Below are 23736 nucleotides of genomic sequence, written 5' to 3' on the forward strand. Positions count from 1 at the left end.
ATTGAAGTCATGTACCTTTAGGTGAAGTAGGTTTTCATCTGTTCCTGGAGGGCTCAAAATAACATATAACAGAATTAAGGTAGGATTTGTACCTGGGTCCTATTGTTTAAAGTTCACTGCACTGACCATTAGGCTGCCCCTCTACTCTGCAGGGACGTCTGTGTGGCCATTTTTATACAAACGATGCCAGACAGACTGTGAGATGTACAGTTTTTTGGATTGATAAGCAGGGCGTCCCAATGCTGACTTGGATGGGGTTTTTTTTCAAAAGTGCCCCTCCCCTAGAAAAATGTGTACAGTGCTACTGACATTATATACTGTGAGACTGCAGGAACAGTGTATATGCCAAGTACTGCTACTGAAATGATAAAGAATAAACTTTTTCCAGGCCCATTAAGAAAAGTTTAATACAGATTAGATAATGAGTTAAAAATGTTCACCTTATTAAATAGAGATGATTGTTACTAAGATAAATTTCAGAAAGATTTCCCCTCTCTTCTGGGATATCTTATCCTTTCCATTTCATTAAGCACATTACATTTTTTGCTTACACAGAGACCTACAGTATTGGCAAAGCACCCTTACATCTGTTCTTCCAGACAAAAGATGCAGGTAGGAAAACTGGTTAAATCCTCTCCCAACAACCTTGTTCATATTTTATTTATTTATTTATGTTAATTTATATACCATATCTTATTGCGACTGCAAAACAGAACGGTTTACATATGTAGAAAAACAACTAGTGTATACAAATAAACAAACATAGGAATTCCATTCATGACAAGAAAGCACAGCAAACCAGAATAAACTACATAATAAAATCAGTACAAATTAAAAAAAAAAAAAAACCTAATATACAGTTAAGCTACCCCTTTTTTTCTTTTTCTTTTTGACCTTATCTCATTATGCTAAGTTCTGTTCTACATAGCTTATAAAGAAAAAGGTTTTCATAGTATGTTCTGCAACATGAAGAAAACAAGACAAAACCAGAACACACTGGAAATATATATCAGTTGGATGGACAGTTTGAGCAATGACATCGATTAATGTCATTGCTCATACTGTATTAGTATTTCAGCAAAGGACATTTTCATACATATTTTACCTAGATACAACTTTGTATGTGCAATTTGCCACTCACTTTGAGAGCACGAGCACCCTTTGCTGCGTCTTCTTCAAATGTTTTTTGAAGACCTTTTGTTTTCATGCCCATTGGCACATTTACCATTGGATGGTTTCACTCTCCAGATAAGATAGAAAGACTCCAGAGGCAGGCCCTTTGACCAAAATACAGAGCTGTGTTGAGTCTTCAATCAATGAAACTGGTGTCATTAAGAACTTGACCTCTCTTTGATTTGTCCCCAGAGAGCCAGGTCCACGTGCTACTGTTCTTGTATCTTTGTGTTCTTCATGGGATTTCATTGTTCCTCCACTCAGGTGGACTTTCTCTGCAGAACAGCTCTATTATCATGCTAATGTTTTGATATCTCTTGGAAGAGTTTACTGTTAATATGACTACCACTCATGATGTCAAATTATAATTATCATGGTCTGTGTAGCACACGCTAGATGTACCTAATGTTGTACAGTGACACACAAAGGAAATTCCTGCTCCTGGGAGCTTACCGTCTCCTCAAGTGGAGGAGTAGCCTAATGGTTAGTACAATGGGCTGGGAAACTGGGTTCAGTTCCCCACTGCAGTTCCTTATGACCCTAGGCAAGTCATTTAACCCTACATCCCTCCAGGTACAAAATTTAGATTATGAGCCCACTAGGGATAGAGAAAGTACCTGTATATAATTAATTTAAATTGCTGCCAGTTCATTGAGACAAGTGAATCTGTTTATGTGAAGAAGTGGAATAGATAGCTTGATTTTAACTATTACGGGTATACTGTGTTTTTACCCCTCTTAGTTCTTTTACCCCTGATGCAGCCTGAGGGCAAAACGTGTCCACGTTGGGTAACTGTTTAATAAACCACTGCTTTTCATTCACTTGTTTTGGTATTTTGTATGTGATCTGCTTTTACTCTGTATCTCAGTAGGCAGATCAGTGCCTCTTGTTTTTGTTTTTCTAATTCATTATTGAACTACAATTCTATACAGTTTAAAAACTCTGTGTTTGCTTGCATTACAGATATTTTTCATTCAGGACACTTTCCCATCAAGGCAGGAAAGATTCTCCTTACTCCAGTACCAAAGAATACACAATTAAGTCTTGCTGACGTTTCAAACTATTCCATTTCGTACCAAGGTCATGGAGGGAATCATAGCTAGTCAGTTGATGGACTACATGGAATTCCATGACATCCACCCTCCATCATTATCAGGCTTTAGAAAACACTTTAACACTGAGACACTGTTAATCTCCCTATGTTCAGAGGCTAGGAGAGTTACCATGGGACACAGGGCTTTTATAAGGCAGTTTGACATGTCCGCTGCATTTGATCTTGTTGATCATAACATTTTATTTGATGGCATTGTTGGTTCTGTACAAGGGTGGTTCACAGGTTTCCTAAAGAGCAGAACATATCAAGCTAAGAAAGAAAATTTGCATCCTTCTTTTGAATGGGTACCAGAGTGTGGAGTTCTGCAGGGCTCGCCCCTGTCCTCCATACTATTTAATTTGTTAATGGCGTAACTAGTGATTCAACTGGTGTCTGCAGAGTACAATACATACAATCATCTGTATACATATGTTCACTGTGCACTGCATAAAACTCTTAGGGGACTTAGCGGTATAAAAATGTAAATGTAATGTAATGTAATGTAACACTGAAGCCATGACTCCATCACCGCCCCGTCCCTGCCCCGTGGGCTCTGTCCTCATCTTCAGAAGCCTTGAACACTTATGATTTTATATTTAAATCTTTTTATTAAAGTATAAAAAGGAATAATATGCTGTGCAACTGTTGTGTATAAATTACAAATAGAAAACAATAATAATAATGAGCAGCTATAATAACCCTCCTTCCCACCACAACCCTCTACCCTTCCAACCTCAGCAATAGGTGATTTCTACTACACCAAGGAGTCCTAATTCACACTGTTAAAATGTCCAGGGGTATAAAATACAATCTGTTCTATATGCCCTAGAGGGGAAAAATATGCCCTATGAAGCCCTGTTATGGTTTTTAAATCTGTGGATGAATAAGAAGTCATCAACAATCACAGGATTCAATCTAGCTCTCCTGTCTTCTACAGTCCTTCCTGGAATAGAAGTTGTCTTCTAGAAGATGTGTTGGTAGCAGGATGTACAGGATCCCCCATGCAAATTTTGCTAATTGTGGCCAGTATGTCTGCTTGTTTTCCCAAAAAATCTAAATATCTTTGTAGGCATCACTCAAACATAAATAACTGTCCAGTTCATTAACAGGCTTCAAAGTAGAAAATGACACGGGGAAAAAGTTTGTCCCTATCCCTGTGGGTTCTGTCCCCATCCCCGTGGGATCTGTGTCCGCACCATCCCCGCAAGCTCTGTCCCTGTCCCCATCCCCGTGATTACTGCAGTTCCCCGTCCCCTTCTCTACTCCTTGGTAGTCTAGTGCCCCTTCCATCTTATAATCCCAACCCAAGGCCCCCCCCCCGACTCCATACCTGGAAGGAGGCAGAAGTGATGCCCACTCGCTCTGACCTCTGGGCACCATCATCTGCAAAATGGCAGTGCCTTGCCCCATACACAGCATCCTGGCATGCATTGGGTGGGGCCTGTTTACCATATAGGAGAGAGATTCCCTTATATGCTAAATAGGCCCCACCCACATCTATCCAAGGATGCACAACACAGGGTAGGAGCACCATGGTTTTGCAGATGACAGTGCCCAGAGGCAGAAGCAGGTGGGCATTGCTCCTGCCTCCTTCCAGATACAAGGTTAGGGGTCCTTGGTTTTGGGTCGCACTAGACTACCAGGGAGGTTACTTTTAATGGGATGAGAACAGACAGAGAAGACCACTACACTACTAGGGATTTGTGTGGGTAGGAAGAAGAGGGCCTGGGGGCCATTAGATCATCTGTGAATCTTTTTTTAATATTGGGGGGGGGGGGGCTGGCAGCCATTTTGCAGCATGTTCCTTTTTTAATATCAATTTTCCTGTCAGTGCTTGAGCCAATCACTGCTCAGGCACTGATAGGAAAGTTGACAGCACTAAGCCACAGATTACTTCTGTGATTTTAATGCAGCAGTAAGTTACATGTTCATTAGTTTGAGCATGCCATGGCCATTTTTTGCACTAAGTTCATGGTGAAGTGAGGACTCTACTGCAAACCTCTGAGCACTGGCTCTTAAGAGATTGATGCAGAAAGCCTAATCACATAGTTACTGTGGGTTGTAGGAGTATGTCACTGGTCGAGCAATGCAGAGAGAGGGGCTGAGCACAGGTTTTAGCTTGTACAGAAGACATGGGCACACACAACATTAAAATGAATGGTAATTAGTCCATTAAGCATTCCACTGCAATGCTCAGAAGGAAACAGTGGCTTTTGATACTCACACAACCTGAGAAATTTTTCACCAGCCCCAGGGCAGTGTAGAAGGGTTGGCTGAGAGGATGTCATGCTTTTTTTACAATTTAAAATGCAATTTAAAATGTTTTTTTTTTGTCCATCTAGAACAGTATCTGCATCACTAAATCACAGATTGGAGGTAACAGCAATAATGTGCATGTTCCACACAAAAATGAACAGCACACATCTGCGGCTGTTGTCCTACATGTAAATATCAGCCCTCACAAAAATTTCATGTGCAAGACATTTTTGTGAGGCTAATATTTATGTGCAGAACAACAGCCACAATTGTGTGTTGGCAGTTTCATTTTCTTCGGACATGCGCACAACAAATTTAATGTAGACAAATGCAAAGTGATGCACATTGGGAAGAGTAATCCAAATCACAGTTATCTGATGCTAAGGTCCACTTTAGGAGTCAGCACTCAAGAAAAAGACCTAGGTGTCATTGTGCAAATCTTCTGCCCAGTGTGCAGCAGCGGCCAAAAAAAGCAAACAGAATGCTAGGAATTATTAGGAGAGTAACATAGAGGGGCATAATCGAACGAAAACGTCTATCTCCATGGGCGTTTATCTCCAAGAATGGGTCCGTGAAGGGGCGGACCGAACCGTATTTTCGAAAAAAATAGACGTCCATATTTTATTCGACAATTTGTGAGCTGGGCGTTTTTGTTTTTCAGCGATAATGGAAAATGAAAGCGCCCAGCTCAAAAATGAATAAATCCAAGGCATTTGTTCGTGGGAGGGGCCAGGATTCGTAGTGCACTGGTCCCCCTCACATGCCAGGACACCAACCGGGCACCCTAGGGGGCACTTTTACAAAAACAAAAAAAAAGGTAAAAGAGCTCCCAGGTGCATAGCACCCTTCCTTTGTGTGTTGAGCCCCCCAAATCCCCCTCAAAACCCACTGCCCACAAGTCTACACCATTACTATAGCCCTAAGGGGTGAAGGGAGGCACCTACATGTGGGTACAGTGGGTTTGGGGGGGGTTGGACGACTAAGCATTAAGCAGCACAATTGTAACAGGTAGGGGGGGATGGGCCTGGGTCCACCTGCCTGAAGTCCACTGCACCCCCTAACAACTGCTCCAGGGACCTGCATACTGCTGCCAGGGAGGTGGGTATGACATTTGAGGGTGAAAATAAAAAGTTGTGAAACATAATTTTTTGTGGTGGGAGGGGGTTAGTGACCACTGGGGGAGTCAGGGGAGGTCATCCCCGATTCCCTCTGGGGGTAATCGGGTCATTTAGGGCACTTTTTGGGGCCTTATTCGTGAAAAAACAGGGTCCAGGAAAAGTGCCCTAAATTCTAGCTACAAACACATACTTTTTTTCCATTATTGGCGAAAGGCACCCATCTCTGTTCGGGTGATAACCATGCCCCAGTCCCGCCTTCACCATGCCTCCGACACGCCCCCATCAACTTTGTACGCTTCCGCGATGGAGTGCAGTTGAAAACGTCCAAGTTCGGCTTTCGATTATACCGCGTTATTCGTTTTGGTGAGATAAACGTCCATCTCCCGATTTAGGTCGGAACTTGGGCGTTTTTCTCATTCGATTATAAGCAGGATAGTAACATAGTAGATGATGGCAGAAAAAGACCTGCACGGTCCATCCAGTCTGCCCAACAAGATAAACTCATATGTGCTACTTTTTGTGTATACCTTACCTTGATTTGTATCTGTCATTTTCAGGGCACAGACCGTATAAGTCTGCCCAGCACTATCCCTGCCTCCCAACCACCGGCTCTGGCACAGACTTTATAAGTCTGCCCAGCACTATCCCCGCCTCCCAGCCACCAGCCCCGCCTCCCACCACCAGCTCTACCACCCAATCTTGGCTAAGCTTCTGAGGATCCATTCCCTCAGAACAGGATTCCTTTATGTTTATCCCACACATGTTTGAATTCTGTTACCGTTTTCCTCTCCACCACCTCCCGTGGGAGAGCATTCCAAGCATCCACCACTCTCTCCGTGAAAAAATACTTCCTGACATTTTTCTTGAGTCTGTCCCCCTTCAATCTCATATCATGCCCTCTAGTTCTACCACCTTCCCATCTCCGGAAAAGGTTCGTTTGCGCAGTGGCGTTCCGTGGTTGCCTGACACTCAGGGCGGATTGCCACTGCGCACCCCCCCTGGGTGCAGGGCAACACGACGCACCCCCCGCCTCGACAAGGTCCCCACCTGCCAACCAGGTTCCAGCTCCGTCCACCCCAGCGTGGTGCCTTGCATCTGCAGTGCTGCTGTAAAAAGAAGAAAATCGCCTCATCAACGTCGGCCCTTCCCTCTGTGTCCCACCCTCAAGGAAATAGGAAGTTATGTCAGAGGGTGGGACACGGTGAGGGAATGGCCGACGAGGAGGCGATTTTCTTCTTTTTACAGCAGCACTGCAGATGCGAGGCGCCACGCTGGGGTGGACGGAGCTGGAACCTGGTTGGCAGGTGGGGACTGCGTCGGGGGGGGGAGGCGGTTCCATGCCAAGGGGGGTGTGGATGGATAGAGCGGAGCACCCCCCCACACCCGTTGACACCCGGGGCGGACCGCCCCCCACCCCGCCCTTGCTATGCCAGTGCATTTGCGGATTAATACCTTTCAGATATTTGAACATCTGTATCATATCACCCCTGTTTCTCCTTTCCTCCAGAGTATAGATGTTCAGGTCCGCAAGTTTCTCCTCATACGTCTTGTAACGCAAATCCCATACCAAACCCATACCCATACCCATGCAAAACAACACCAAAAATATTATAATGCATCTGTATTGCTCCATGGCATGACCTCACCTTGAGTATTGCATTCAATTCTGTTTGCCGTATCTCAAAAAACATATAGCGGAATTAGAAAAAGGTTCAAAGAAGAGAGACCATAATGATAGGGTGGATGGAACTGCTCTCATATGAGGAAAGGTTAAAGAGGTTAGGGCTCTTCAGCTTGGAAAACAGATGGCTGAGGGGGGGAGAGGATTGAGGTCTACAAAATCCTGAGTGGCATGGAGCAGGGCTATTTTGTCTGGACTATTTTGTCCAGGCTATTATGTCGGGGTACCCTGGTCTTTGTGCTGTTTGAATGAATGAAAAATCGATTCACTTCTACCTGTTCTACACCACTCAGGATTTTGTAGACCTCAATCATATCTCCCCTCAGCCATTCCTTTTCCATGCTGAAGAACCCTAATCTCTTTAGCCTTTCCTCATATGGGCGCAGTTCCATTCACTCTGTCATTTAGGTTACTCTTCTTTGAACGGCACCTTAACATAATAGCATGAACAAAATTGTCCGGACAAAATAGCCATTGACAAAATGGCCACTAATAAAATAGTCTCTTGATAAAATAGCCCCTGTAACAAAATAGACCATAGCTCTTCACAAAAATATGAAGTATATTAAAAACTCTTGTCTCCTTCCCTTTGAGGTCCAGCATATCTCCTCCCCCTCTATCACCACCTACCAACATGGTCCAACATGTCTCCCTCTTCCTTCTACCTACCTATCTCTCCCCCCCCCTCCTTCCCCCCCCCCCCCCCCGGCAATCCTCCAACAATCATGTGGTCCACCAGCAGTGTCAACAAGCTGCTTCAGCTGGCCCTGGAAGCATTTTCTCTGTTGTGTCCTGCCTATGTGGACATAGGAAGTTGCATCAGATGAGGCAGGACACAACAGAGGGAACACTTCTGGGGCAAAGGGGAGACATACCTCAGCTCAAAGCAGCAGTGGGACTCGGGAAAACACACAGTTGCAGCAGCAGAAGCAGCTAAAATACTCAGGGGTAGACCCATTTGTCAGGGTCCAGATTGTGGGCAGGCCTTTTTGTCAGGGGCTGACTTGCCTGGGGCTTTTTTGTCTTCTTTTTCTTTGGGGGGGGGGGGCTATTTTGTGTTTGGGCCTTTTTGTTAGAGCTTTTTTTATTGGGGCTATTTTGAACAGGTACCAAAGACCAGAGGCCACTCAATGAAATTGCATGTTAATACCTTTATGGCATGTTTTAAAAATGGTCTGGATAAGTTCCTGGAGGAAAAGTCCATAGTCTGTTATTGAGATGGACATGCGGGAATCCACTGCTTGCCCTGGGATTGGAAGCATGGAATGGTGCTACTATTTGAGTTTCTGCCAGGTACCTGTGACCTGGATTGGCCACTGCTGAAGGCAGGATACTGGGCTAGATGGACCATTGGTCTGACCCAAGGTAGCTATTCTTATGTTCTTATTGTTGAACCTTTGTGCATATGTCTGTGTCTGTCAGGCATCCCTTGATTAGTGTACAAGTTCTGTGCACACAAAATTTGCATAGAATTAGCTTTCTGCATGATGTGGTTTTAGGCTTGCAGTAGAAGCCAAGGACTCAGCCATACACGTGTGGCTCTACCATGTGGCTTTCTGCACTGACTCCTAAGTGGACATTATCAAGACAGAGTTAGTGCAAAGATTACTGGAGGAAAGGTACAGGTTGCTGGGTGAAGTGAAGCAAAGGAGTTGTTTTTAGGGAAGGGGGGTGTAGAGGAGCAGACATTAGAGTAAAAGGATTATTAGAGAGACCCATAGGAGTCAACTTTTCAGAGTGATTGGGGGTTGCAAACCCATCTCAAATTACCGCACCCTACACAAAAAGTAAAGGCATTTGCTGAATACTGGGCATGCTCAAGCACCGACAGAGCTGGCACCTATGGAGAGACCTTATCAGAGCAAAGGTTTCCAGAGAAGGAGATAGGAGGAGGAGGAGAAGAAGCACAGAGGAGCCTTGCTTTATCAGGGTGTTCTGGACCTGGAAATGGGCACCACAAAGCGACCCAAAATCACAGAAGGAAACTAATACAATAACAGATGTCAGCCTTCCATGTCAAACCACCTCACTGTTATCCTCCTTTTATTTTATTTTTTTTATTCTACGTAATTTTAATAAAAACGTAAAAAAAAGTACAACAAAGGAACCAGAGTAAGGTGGGAGAAGCCAGCACTGGGCTGGGCTGCAGCGGAGCAGCATCTGGGCGCCGGGAGGGGCGGGGCTCTCGGCGACGTCATCGGGGCAGGGGCGGGGCAGTGTCGGCGCTGAGCGCCGCTCCCGCTGTCACTGCTTTTGCCTGTGCAGCGCTGTCAGGCGGCGAAGGCTGCTGCAAGCCCGTGCCCGTGTTGGGATCCCGCCGCTCTGTGCCTCTGCACAGCGCTGCCCGGCATGTCCTGCATCAACGGAATGAAGAATACCATCCTGTTGCTTTTCCTGGGAAGCTGCCTGGTCCTGGTCTCCCTCAGCTTCTGGCTCAGCCGAGAGGACAGCCTCCCTCACAGGTAACAACCAGTGGCACCAGAAGCCCCGTGGCTATGGTACGGGGGGGTGGGGGGAGGCGCTCGGGGTTCTGCTGCCTGGACTCGATGTCTCAGTGTGAGCACGGGGAGGGATCGCTGTCATAGGTCATCTTTCGCTGGGGAGGGAGGAAATGATTTTTTGGGGAGGTTTGCTCCCTTGTGCCTGTTGCCCTGGGTTCAGCCCCTCCTTGCAGTCCAGTAGAAGATCGGAGTTCAGGCCTGCAGGTGACTGGCTTCGTGATGAGCTGTGCACCTTTTATTCAAGCAACAGAAGTGACCAGAGAAGTTGTTTCACATGAGCTGATGATGCTTGTCAGAGGAGATCGCCGTATCATAACTTCACCACACTAAATAATTCTTATGTTGATTCCTTAGTCAAAAGGTGCCACGACTTGTTCAGCTTTATAAGTATAACCACTTTGATTTGGCAACTGAACGTGCTGAAACTTAGATTATTCCAAGATGTATTTTCATGCACTCAGCCGCACTTTTTTTTTTTTTTTTTTTTTTGCTAAATCTGGTTGGAAACTGTTGAATATTGGCCATGCATGTATTTTTTAATCTTGTGGTCGCTCATTACACAAAAGCTCGGGTTAGCTAGAAAAGCACACCGTGCCTTACTTATGTTGCATATTTACTACTCCAGTGTAAATCTTTCAGCAGCAAAGCTGACATCACACCACACCAAAAACCTACTTCCACAACCCATCTAAATCACCGATATTGAAATCTAAGCAAGACTGGATCTTCTTAACAGCTGTATGGGGAGACCACTGCAGTCACCAATCAATAAAATCAGGCTGGGCTTTAATCACTAAGGGGGGGTCTTTTACTGAAGATGATCTCGAGTTATCAGCAGCAGGGTCCATTTTATTCATATGGACCCTGCTGCAGATAACTCAAGCAAATCTAAAGTCTGTGAAAACGAATATGATATATACCACCATCTCCAAAATCCACCGGTGAGCTAGGGTGGAGAGCTGGTATATCAAGAAGAAACTCTTAATCCTTTGAATTCCCTCCCTGAATGAAAAAATTACCCGTCTCAGAAAGTCAGACAGTTTACACTAAAGGGGGACTTATACAAAATAGGGCACCTCCTGCAACTGTGTTCATACAGCAGCAGAAATAAGTAGGTGATAGTTGACCATACAGCTTGTTCGTTAACCTTTACTTCTGTACCGAAATGGATGAACATGGCGCTGGAGAAATCTGTCTTTGACAGGGCCCAGTATGAGAGCTGAAAAGCCTTAGCAGCTGTTATACAATTTAGAACTTTACTAGAAACAAACTCGTTTCAATGTGAGGAGTTGGGGCTTAAAAAGAAATGGGGGGGGGGGGGGGGAGAGATATGGGAATGGTGGGCTGACATTCAGTAAGAACTTAGGAGTCCTTTTACAAAGGTGCACTAGTGTTGTTAGTATGTTCTAAAAATAAGCGTGCACTAAAAGCTAGAGACACCCATATACTCATCTGTATATCTTCCTCGCCTTTCTTGAGATAATTATTTTAGATTTTCTTTGATTTTTCACTTTCCTGCTCTATTTCTGGCAGATCTAAGCCAGCTGTTTTTTTTTTGTGGGGGGAGGGGGGCATTAACAGGGGAAGTTATCAACTTGGGCCGCCATTAAAATGTATTATTTTACTGTTAATCTGGGTTATTAGTAACAAAGGGAGGAAGTTATCATAGTGGGCTACCATTAAAGATGGGTTATTTTATCACCACTTTAGCACAGTGTCCCATTTTATGCAATGAGACCCCGTGTAAAAATAACCCAGCTTATCTTATCTTGCTTAACTTTACAAAGAACTTGCCTTGAGTTTAGCTAACCATCAAATTATCCCAACTGACTCTATACCAACCTTCGTGTCCCCATCGTATATCTGCTTTTGGTCCCTCAGCTATATCGTAAGCCATATTATAAAAAAGCTTTAGCATCATATCTATGTTAGTTGAATGTTCTAATGTATTCCTATTAGGTGTATCATTACTATTTCGCTAATATCTCTGGTATTTGAATTCATGCTGTTAAATATGTGTATTTTTACTGGTTCAAGGTAGTTGTATTATTAGGTTTCAATTTACTGTTTTCAAGTTTACCTCATTTATTGTATTTATGTTTATTCTTGGTTATTTTACTATTGTTCTGCTGTTAACAAAATTGTAAGCTTTATGTTAAACTGTACCTGCTGTACACCATCTTGAGCGAATCTCTTCATAAAGGAGGTTAATAAACGCCAATAAATAAATAAATAAAAACCCATCTTAACTGTAGCCCACGTTGATAACTCCCCCTCTCCCCCCAAAAAAACAGATAGGTGGACAGCATGCAGAGGAAATTACCAGTATTTTGATGAGGGATCCCCTTGCCATGAGTTAAATAAGGGAAATAATTGCAACTCGCCCTGAGCTACAGTGAAAAGGTGCCAGCAAAATATAAGGAAACAAATATTTAAATTCAGTTTTAAATGTGTGAGGCCACGAAGCCAAATATATAGAAAAGCATAACTTAAAACTACCTAGAGAAACAGGGAGCTAGGACTTCAACCTCCATAAGGATGCAAATCAGTGAACTTCCTTCACAGCCTAACCTGGCTCAACAATTCAATGACAGTTTGTTTAATGCATTTATATGGAGAGTAAAAGGGCTGCATGGTCCATCCAGTCTGCCCAACAAGACAAACTCATATGTGCTACTTTTTGTGTATACCCTACTTTGATTTGTACCTGTCCTCTTCAGGGCACAGACCATATAAGTCTGTCCAGCACTATCCCCGCCTCCCAACCACCAGCCCCGCCTCCCACCACTGGCTCTGGCACAGACCGTATAAGTCTGCCCAGCACTATCCTCACCTCCCACCACCGGCTGGCTCTGCCACCCAATCTTGGCTAAGCTCCTTAGGATCCATTCCTTCTGAATAGGATTCCTTTATGTTTATCCCACACGTGTTTGAATTCTGTTACCGTTTTCATTTCCACCACCTCCCGCAGGAGGGCATTCCAAGCATCCACTACTCTCTCTGTGAAAAAATACTTCCTGACATTTTTCTTGAGTCTGCCCCCCTTCAATCTCATTTCATGTCCTCTCGTTCTACTGCCTTCGCACCTCTATGACTAAACAGGTTGCATATATTTTTCTGCGTTCTCCAAAATCAGATGAAAAGGCATCTGATCTGCCCCATGATGTCAATAGCAAATTTGGCTGATGTACATAGTCTTAGCTTTTGTGTCCGTGGGGGCACGTCCGATGCTGCCTCTTGAAACGTAGAGAGCAGGTCAGAGTTGGGAAAGCTGAGAGGGAAAGATAAGGTTTTTCTTTCTTATTATTTTTTCCCACTGAGGTAAGCTTTAGCAGACCAGTTAATTTTATACTTGGTGTCTGGCTGTCTGGGTTCTCTCCATGATCATTTGTTTGTAGGTTAGAAACCTGGTACAGCTATGGACACCCTGTAATGAGGCAATCAGTTAACACGCACAATGAAACTGTTTAAATATGTTTTCCTTAATTAATTAATTAATTAATTTATTCGTATTTAGCTTATAAAGTGATCCGTGTGGAAAGAGACTGTATGTTATAAGCAATCTTGTGATAGTTTTGGGCATAGGTAGAAAAAGATATGCAGAAAAAGAGACACTGAACCCCCCCCCCCCCCCCCCCCCCCACACACACACACACACAAAATCCTATGTTCATGGATATAAAAATAAATGGAAAGATTACAATTAATGATGTTATCAGAGCTGAAGATGGAGGACTTGTGTGTGTGTTTGGAGGGGGGCGGGTGTTGCCTGTCCTGCTATGTCATAGCACTGTCTTCCACATATAACTGACCTCGCTAGTTAGCTTCCTTTTGAAAATATTTTTTTTCAAATACTGTAAACTGTACTAAATTAGATTTAAAGATCATCAGTCTCCGCTCACTATGGAGGCTCATCTCACCTGAATGAAGGAAACACAAAACACGCTGCTCAGGTTCAGGGTTTTCTTTTCTTTTCTCAGTAGAACTGTTATTCACCAAAGGCAATTTGAGTTGGATGAAGGTAATAAAGGAGCAATACTTTGTTTACTGCTTTTTTACTACAAATTAATCAAAGATTTGGACATGTGAAGTATTCAGTTTTACAGTTGAGCAGAGCATACATTTCAGGAATAAACAGGGATGGAAATGAATGTAGCCTCTTTTCTGCTTTAGCATGTCTGCCTTAGGGGTGTAGTTATCAATGTATTATTTTACTGTTAACCCCTAATGTTCCCTCTAAGGACTGAATTGATATGAGCAAAAAATTTCCATTACGTTATCTTGTGAGCACTTCTTATAGATACACACTACGGGGAGGCTGGCTCTCAGTTAGCTCTAGTTCCCCAGTCTAGCATCTTCCTGTTGGCCGTGTGATGTTCAGTAGCATTGTAAGAGAAATCCTGAGGTCACTGGAAACCATAAAATAAGAACATAAGAATCACCATACTAGGAGAGACAATGCTGGATGCCAGAAAACTGGATACAGCAGTAAAAGAGAAACACCAGAACAGCATTGATTATAGAGGTGTCGGTCCTAAGCGATTACTTGCTGAATCACATGGAGGGAGAGAAGATCCTCAAGTAGCAAGAAATGCAGTCTGAGACCAATAAAATGTGACAGACAGATATAGAAATATTTCCCATCATGTTGGGTGCCACAGGCTTGATTAAAAAGAACATTAGATCTTATGAACTCCAGAAAGAAGTTGTCTGGCACAATGCAAGTATTATTTGAGAGACTGAGATCACACTCCACATATTCTGTCTTAGGAGTGAGGTTCATTCCCTGTCATGGTATGTGCAAAAATAGCCCATTTGGAGAAACTGCTCCTGGACAGATGATGATCATGTTACTTAATCAATGTTTTTGGCAGGTTGCCAAATAGCCACCAGGCTTCGCTCAGCTAGCCTTCAGTTTGCTGTTGAGTTACCAAACATTAGGTATAGCTAATGCAGGCTGAGAACCTGGGAAGCCAGGCTTAAGAATCCATTGCTGCTTCTTGTGATCTTTGACAAGTCACTTAACCCTTGGGTACAAAACTTAAATTGTAAACACTCAAGTGAATAGGAATATGCCTACTGTACTGGAATATAACTTGCCTTGTCTGAGCAAGATGTGAGCTAAATAAAAAATCAGGTATAACATGAAATAATTAAAAAAAACCCACTACAAATGTCATTCAGGACCTATAGAGCAATTCTACCATACTGTAAGAGCAGTAAATTCCATGAATCACTCAACAGGGACCTACTGAGGACAAGACAGCACCACCAACACTGCAGTGAGCGATGGAACATGAATAAAACATACTGCAAAACTAAACAAGCCAGAATAGTACAAATCAACCCTGCACAGTCAATGCTAACAGCAAACCATGCCTTTTTCACACATGCAGAACACAAATAGACCCTCACTCAGTAAACAATAAATAACCACAAAGTAATTATAGAAATACATAGACAAAAGTGAAACTAAACCCCCAAGAAGTCAGATTCTGCATACAGTGCAACGCCAGAGCAAGATAGACACATGTCCCCCTGTTTTGTGCAAAAAATGTATATATATATATATATATATATATATATATATATATATATATATATATATAGTTCAAAAACTGACATATTGCAATCATTGCAATCAAATGCATGAAACCATTCTTCCTGAGGGAAACATTTCGCAATTTGTTACAATTAATGGTACTAAGCCATGTAGAATACCGCAATGGAATCTATGCGGGATGCAAAGAACAAATCATAAAGAAATTTCAGACCGCTCAAAACGTGGCAGCCAGGCTCATATTTGGAAAAACGCAATTCGAAAGCATCAAACCCCTCCGAGAAAAACTGCACTGGCTCCCAATCAAAGAATGTATTGATTTTAAAATGTGCACCCTGGTTCATAAAATTATCTACGGCGAAGTCCCGGGATACATGACTGACCTCGTAGACCTACCAACCAGAAACACAATCGGATCAACATGAACATACCTAAAATCTCCACTACCCAAGCTGCAAAGGACTCAAATACAAATCAACTTATGCTCTAGCTTCTCCTACATAAGCACACAACTGTGGAACGCACTACCGAAAGCCGTGAAACCAATGTACAACCACCTAAACTTCCAGAAACTACTAAAAACCAACCTGTTCAAAAAGGCATACTTTACCGACCCAACAAAATGCCTGAACCCTGCAACACAACGAAACCAAAGCTCGTAATGGTCACTCCTAACTCCCCCTCTCTATGATTCCCTAACGTGTCTGTAACACATGAACCTTATTAGACCACAACATCATCATTTTGTATTTGTTTCTCTACTGGAATTGGCGAACGCCTTTACAGTACTATGTAAGCCACATTGAGCCTGCAAATATGTGGGAAAATGTGGGATACAAATGTAACAAATAAATAAATAAATTACACATTAACAAACACAAATAAAACAACAAATAGAAAATATGATAAAATACCACATGTTTCAATTAGCTTTCAGAGGCTAAAAGCACATTCCTCAGGTCAGGATAATATAGGGGTCCTTTTACTATGGTGTGCTAATAGATTTATCGCACGTTAAAGATTAGAACACTCTAAATGATAAGACACACATAGGAATATAATGGGCGTCTTATCATTTAGCACACATTAATCATTAGTGTGTGCTAAATTCATTAGTGCACCTTAGTAAAAGGACCCCATAGTGTTGTTATGGTATTGTGTCATGACCTCAGGACAGAGGTTTTGGTCTCTGAAAGTCAGTCAGAAAAAGGATTAAAATTAGTCCAATAAAAATACATCAACTTATTTCCATTTTCTATTTATATTTATTAGTACAGTTACCACACTACTTTATCCTAAGCTACAAATAACATTCTTTTTCCTACCTTTCTTGTCTGGCCATTTACTTTTTCTAATTGTGCTAGTCCCAGTCTCTGGTTTCTGCTTTCTTTGTCTTCTCTTAACACTCTTGCCAGAATTTCCTCTCTCTTTTCACCTTTTCCTTTCAGCTACAGTATCTTCAGTTTATTTTTCTGCCTCTTTCTCCAGATTTCATTCCTACTATCCAGTCTTCAATTTCCTTCTTTTTACTGTGTCTACATACAGCTTGCCATCTCTTTCCCTCAACCTGGTTCTCCTATTTCACTGGGCTTTGTTTGTTTTTGCAAGTATGAGAAATAAGTGCTTTTGTCATCCACAATCTTCACGAGCCCCTGTCTTGTCTCAAGCCTTCTCCACCTTCCCACTATCATTTGCTAACTACAATCTACATGAGATTGCTTTCAGTTCTCTCTTTTTTTCCTTTTTCACTTCCTTTTATTTCCTCAGTTTCTCACTAATTCTATCCTCTTTCTTTCCTCCTCCGCTATCCAACAACTGCCCTCTCCCCTTTTCATCCTGCATATGCCCTTTTACCCTTCTCCTATCCAGTGTCTGCCCTCTTTTTATCTCCCTTCCATCATGTGTCCTCTTTCTCCCCCCTTCCATCCAGCGAGTGCCCTTTTTCATCCCCCATCCACATAGGTGGTCGGTGGCCCAACTGTTTGGGGAGGCTAAAGGGGGGGGATTAGGGGTGGTGCCAGGGATGGGGCTTACATCCATAATTAGACAACACACAGAAAAAAAAGTAAAAGTAAAATAGTCACAATTAATACCTTTTATTCAATTTAGATATTAGATATGTATCACATGTCAAAGAATAAAATGGTTGCTCAAAGCATATATTAACCAATGTATACTATTCAAAAATGTTATCAATTATTAAAAACGGCTATTTCCATCCATTTCAGTAAGGCCAACACACAATCCCTCAACCACAAACATTATGCACAAACGTGCAAAAACACACTCAGAACCTTACTGTACCATAACAGCACTAACTCCGAGGACTCAAAGAGCAAGAACATTATGCATGAAAAGGCAGCACTGTAAATAGTACACTGGGCAGACCTTAATATACCACCCATATGGAAAACACAGACCGTCAACTATTTGAAACAAGGGATCATAATATCACAATTCCTCATGTACAGCCACAAAACAACCGTTTAGAGTGGATAGTGTTCACAATGAGCTCCTTTTATTAATGACCAGTTAGAGATAAGAGTTTTAAATTTTGGCACAGTATAAGTCATCACAAGAACAAAATATAAGAAAACCAATGGACTGCATTAGGGGCTTACAGCCCATCTACTATAATAAAACTCACTCTCAACATTCTGAAGACAACGTTCGGAAGTCACTTAGTCACTCACTGAAGGGTTCATGGATTCATGGTGGTGAAGCCACAACACTGACCATGTCTCTCTGCCCCGCCCTCGCATGACGGACCAATCAGAAAAAACACACTCAACATTCTGAAACACAAAGGACCATCACAACACCGTTCCCAGGCAACACTAGGCAACGTAAGACGGACCAATCAGAGGAAACTACGTGACAATAAGGGAGGAGCATTCCCCAGCAGAATGGCTCATTATCTGGGCAGCACGGAGAGCACAGAACCACTGCTGGAACGAGAGAAGAATATTCCTGCTGTGGGTATGTGCAAAAATAGACCGGGGGGGGGGGGGGGGGGAGAAATTTTTAAATGCCTAATGCCAGTACTGAAGAGTGCCAGAGGGCCTATAGCACAGACTATATTTGGGATCGCTTGACATGGAGTCAGAGGAGCCAGAAAACAACGTGCTCGTCACCATCTGGGACGTGGGCGAACAGGACAAGCTGCGGCCCAGCTGGAAGGATTACCCGCGACCCAGCCAGCAGCAAACAGCGACCAAGGAAGGGGGAGGAGTACTCCTTCCCTGCCTAGGAATCGCTGGAGACTGGCTGCCAAACTAACGAAACAACCGCACACCGACGCACCACCTCCATCATTCGAAAGGCATCCACTCTTTCTTCAACAGAAATGCAAACTAATAATACAAAACAAACAAAGAATACATGGTTTCTCAGGCGGCTGCAGGTAACTCCCCACCCCTTTCCTCTTCCCCTTTTGCCGAAGCGGCCAAGGACGTGCCCAACCATCCCCAGCCTCAGGCAAGCTGTCTCCCACCTCGGGGATTCCCCGAGCACCCGGAAAAAGACGACGCTGATTCCTGCAGCGCATAAATGTTCCAGCATTCCCCTGCAGCCGTCAACAACCTGCACACACACTCACACACACACACACACAAAATAACTCTGTGACACATACACACACACAAAAAAAAAACCACATGCTAGCACCCGTTTCATTGGTTTCGGAAACGGGCCTTTTTTACTAGTTTATTTATGTTCAAACAAAAGAAATCTGCATGAAACAAAATATTTATTTTTATTTTAACGTATAAAACCTCTCTCTCTGCCCCAATCCAACTCTGCCCCACTGTCTTGCCCCACACCACCATCCAACATCTCTCCCCATCTTTCCTCCCGTCATCATCCACTGCTTCATCACTCCTCTGTTTCTCCTCCCTCACCAGTCACCATCATTTCCTATTTCACAAAAAAAAGTCTTAAGAATTGCTGAATGAAGCATCTATATATTTTCACAATCGGGTGACCAGGCAGTACCATGTGTTAATGCATTGCTAAATCTCCTCCTGGGACTCTCATTTACAACCACCCTCTCCTGTTCAGCAAAGCAATAAGAGACCCAAATACTACTCCTGCTCCTCCCCCCCTCCAACACTTACCAGCTTGCTCGATCCTCTACCTCCCTCCCTGACTGGTTGGTGACTGACTGAAAAGAGACGCATGCTGCAACACTCAGGCTCACAGTCACAGCCCCAGGCTCTGCTGCCAGAACATACGGTGCAGGAAGTTACAGGGGGAGGTTCCAGCAGAGCCGGTAAGAAAAGAAGTGAGCGGGCTCAGTGGGGGATAGACACCAGCAGAAGATACAATTTTGTTAATGGCTGGTCCAGGGCTGAATTTGAGGAGGAGGCAGGTGGGGAAGGTCATGGTAAGCCTCCCCAAGTCTCTTATACGGGAGTGAGTGGGCTCAGTGGGGGATAGACACCAGCAGAAGATACAATTTTGTTAATGGCTGGTCCAGGGCTGAATTTGAGGAGGAGGTAGGTGGGGAAGGTCATGGTTGGGCTCCCCAAGTCTCTTATACGGGGTGCCTATGCCCATCCAGCACCTGCCCCTATCTCCCATCACTTTCATCCAACATCTGTCCCCCTTTCTCCCCAATTTCCATCCAGCATCTGCCCCTTTCTCTACCCTCACTTCCAACCAGCATCTGTTCCCTCTCTCTCCTCCCATTTCCATCCAGCATCTGTCCCTCTCTTTCCCCCTACTTCCATCCTGCTTCTGCTCCATCTCTCTCCCCCCTACTTTCATCCCACATCTTCTCCCTCTCTCTTTCCCCATTTCCATCCAGCATCTGCACCTCTCTCCCTCACCTCCTTCCAGCATCTGCCCCCTTCCTCTTCCCTTCTTCCAACCAGCATCTGCCCCTCTCCCCTTTCTTCCATTTAGTGTCTGCCCCTTCTTTCTGCCCCTCTTTCATCCAGCATCTACTCTTTCTGCCCCCTTCCATCCAACTTCTGTTTTCTCTCACTCCCACTTCCAGCAAACATCATCCCTCTTTCACTGCTCCCTTCCATCCAGCACCTTCCCCCTCTCCCATTTTCATCCAGTGTCTGCCTCATCTCTCTGCCCCTTTCCATCCAGTGTCTGCCTCTTCTCTCTCTGCCCTTCCATCCATTGTCTTCCCCCTCTCTCTGCTCCTTCTATCCATTATCTACCCCTCTCTGCCCCTTCCATCCAGTGTCTTCCACTTTCTCTCTCCCTCCTCTTCCATCCAGCCATCTGTCCTCTCTGCCCCTTCCATCCAGCATTTGTCTTCTCTCCCCCTTTGATCCAGTGTCTGCTCCTTCTTCTTCTGCCCCTTCCATCTCGTGTCTTCCCCTTTCCCTCTCCCCCTCTTCCATCCAGCATCTGTTTTCTCTGTCCTTTCCATTCAGCATCTGTTTTCACTCCCATCCAGTGTCTGCCCCTTCCCCTTCCATCTAGCATCTGCCCTTTCTCTCTTGCACTTCCATCCAGCCTCTACCTCTTCTCTCTGACCCTTCCATCCAGTGTCTGCCCCCTTTCCCCCTCTTCCATACAGCATCTGTCCTCTCTGCCCCCTTCCATTCAGTGTCTGACCCTTCCATCCTATGTCTTTCCCTTCCTCTCTCCCCCCTCTTCCCTTCCATCCAGCATCTGTCCTCTCTTCCCCCTTTTATCCAGTGTATGCCCCTTTTCTCTTACCCTTCTATCCAGCCTCTACCCCTTCTTTCTGACCTTTCCATCCAGCATCTTCCCCTCTCCACAACCCCACTACTGCTGCTGCTTCAGATCAACAGCAGCAACAACAACAAAACAATGTACAGCCATCATAGGGCCAACTCTGCATACTTGCAGCAGTCAGTCCTGTCCTCTCCAATGTCATCTTCCTGAGCCTGCAGCCATGAATATGTAGAGTCGACCCCAGGATGGCTGTGCTTTGTTTTGCCACTGTTGCTGCTGATCTGAAGCAGCAGAGGCGGGAGGGAGGAGAGGCAGGTCCCAGTCCCAGTCCCAGTGCGCCTGTTATGCGGCCTCATAAGAGAAGGTGTGCAGCCACGCAGCTTAGAGGGAACATTGACCCCAGTTAATAGTAAGTAGGAGGCCCTTTTACTAAAGCTGAGTGTGCATTAGATTTCAACAAGCCCGTATTTAGCATGTGCTAAGCTTTAGGAAAAGGGCCTCTAGGTCTCGTTGCATAAAATGGGACCTGTGCTAAAATAGCATGAGTTAGTGGTAAAATAACACATCTTAACAGTAGCCCATGTTAATAACTATGGGGTCCTTTTACTAAGGTGCGCTGAAAAATGGCTTGCAGTAGTGTAGGTGCAGTTTTTGGGATCCATTTTTCAGCGCGCCTGTAAAAAAGGCCTTTTTAAAATTTTTGTCAAAAAAGGACATGCAGCAAAATAAAAGTTGTCGCTCGTCCATTTTGGTCTGAGACCTTACCGCCAGCCATTGACCTAGCGGTAAATACTCACATGGTAACCGGGTGGTAACGAGCTACGTGTGTCAAATGCCACTTGGCACGCATCCAATACGCGCGTCCGAAAATAAAAATTATTTTTCGGATGAGCATATCAGACATGCACCAAAAATGAAATTACCGCAATTGCCATGCAGTGGCTGTGCGGTAACTCCATTTTGGCACACGTTTGGTGCATGTAGACGCTTACGCGGCTTAGTAAAAGGACCCCACCCTTAGTCACCAGTAGTCTCATGTACTCTTTAAAATGTTCCTCTGGTGATAACCACCAAACCTGAATGAAAAACAAGCTCCTAACCGATGCTCAAAAAAAGAATAGTGGAACATATCACAGGGCCTACAGTTAGCCACATAAGATAAATATTCAACATAAGGGGATTCTACTTATGCTCGTCCTCAAAAGTAGTATATATTATTCCGTGCAGAATGTCTGAGGAAAGGGTGCTATTTTGGGGAGGTGGGCACTGTTCTGTCTAAGCTGAGCATGTGAACTGCTACTACATTGCTACCAGTAGGGGGTGGCACTTCAATACTGTGTTTTCAATCACTAGGGGCAAGCAGGTTCCCTGGAGTCCTGAAGAACTTGCCTGTCTCTCAGTATTGAAAATGTGATAGTGAAACAGCACCCCCCACTGGCAGGACTGTAGGTGGAGGACTCCCGCTCAGCATAGAGGGAACAATGGGGGTGGGCCAGATTCTAAAGACAAGAATCAACTCACACAAGCACCATATCAACACCAAGGTGATACCTCTGTGGGTGAGCATTTTTCAGAACACACACTGCATCGCTGAGCTTATAGTCAGAATGCAAAAAGAAAATGCTACAACAATACAGGAATATAAGATCTTTCATATTAATATGATAAAACACTTCAACATCAGCATGAAAGGACTTGACAGAGATCTGGATTTCCTTTCACATTATAAACCATAAAATTTTACTGCTTTGTCACCATCTGATCACCTATCCATCTCTTCCTGTTTCTCACCATCCTACTCCACCCTTCCCCCTTGATACTGTCACTGGAATGATTGTATGTTCCATTTATATATTTTGATATTGTTATGTTCTGCTCAAATTGTCCTGCCCTGAGGAAGAGGGTTCTGGCCTTTGAAAGCCTGTCAAAAGTATATATTGTTAGTCCAATAAAAAATGGGATCATTTTATTTTCTTTCTTTTGCTTTGTTTTTTTTCTGTTTATCACCTTTGAAGTGGACTGACACAGCAACCACATCACCTTATCTTGTGATAATAGTCCCTACAAATGAGACCTCAGGGTGGCCTGTATACCCCTCCTTTTTTGACATACTGTTAATATCTGCTCAATTTAAAGGCTAAGATTACCTTTTTGCAGCATCACTGCACCGAGAAAATAGAATTCAAATCTCAGACTGTGTTTATGGCAGAGCTGATGCCATCAGACAGTATTAGCAAATGCCTCATGTACTGTCTAATGGAACGGACACACCCTGAGCCATTTCACTTTCTCTGTGCAGTTATAACGTCCAAAAGAAAATGATTCTAGCTGGGAACTTGTGCAAGGATATACTGGAGTTCATAGAAGTGCTACATACTAAATGCTCATTTTTGCACATTGGCCCAGAAGTACCAATTAAGAATGAATGTGCTCAGTAATCAATATTAGACTGAATAAGAAAATCCATTGTAATGCAATTTCTTGAGTGAAACCTTAGAGATATGAATATAATCGTATCACTTTAATTCTCAAGTGAACTAAAACAGAGAAATGTGGGGTCAAAAAGTAAAGAAAGGCTATTAGAAGAGGAGCCAACAGGAGGAAAGCTGTAGTTCCTGAGGAGCTGTGTGGACCATTTTCTGCTTTCTGAGAATCTACTGAGTTAAGGCATACCTGCATTCTTACTCTGCTGC

At 43.8% G+C, this 23736-nt stretch overlaps 1 protein-coding gene across 1 annotated transcript in view; it reads left to right on the forward strand.

Annotated features, from left to right (window-relative positions):
* Positions 1–9605: 9605 nt before the first annotated feature.
* Positions 9606–23736, forward strand: part of ST8SIA6 (ST8 alpha-N-acetyl-neuraminide alpha-2,8-sialyltransferase 6) — a 158355-nt gene continuing 144224 nt past the window's right edge. Inside the window, exon 1 of the mRNA XM_030189932.1 lies at positions 9606–9783. Coding sequence (XP_030045792.1) covers positions 9671–9783 — 113 coding nt within the window. The 5' untranslated portion in view covers positions 9606–9670. The remainder of the gene's footprint in view (positions 9784–23736) is intronic.

Source organism: Microcaecilia unicolor, chromosome 1 (assembly GCF_901765095.1).
Source record: "Microcaecilia unicolor chromosome 1, aMicUni1.1, whole genome shotgun sequence".
In the NCBI taxonomy this organism is placed as follows: Eukaryota; Metazoa; Chordata; class Amphibia; order Gymnophiona; family Siphonopidae; genus Microcaecilia; species Microcaecilia unicolor.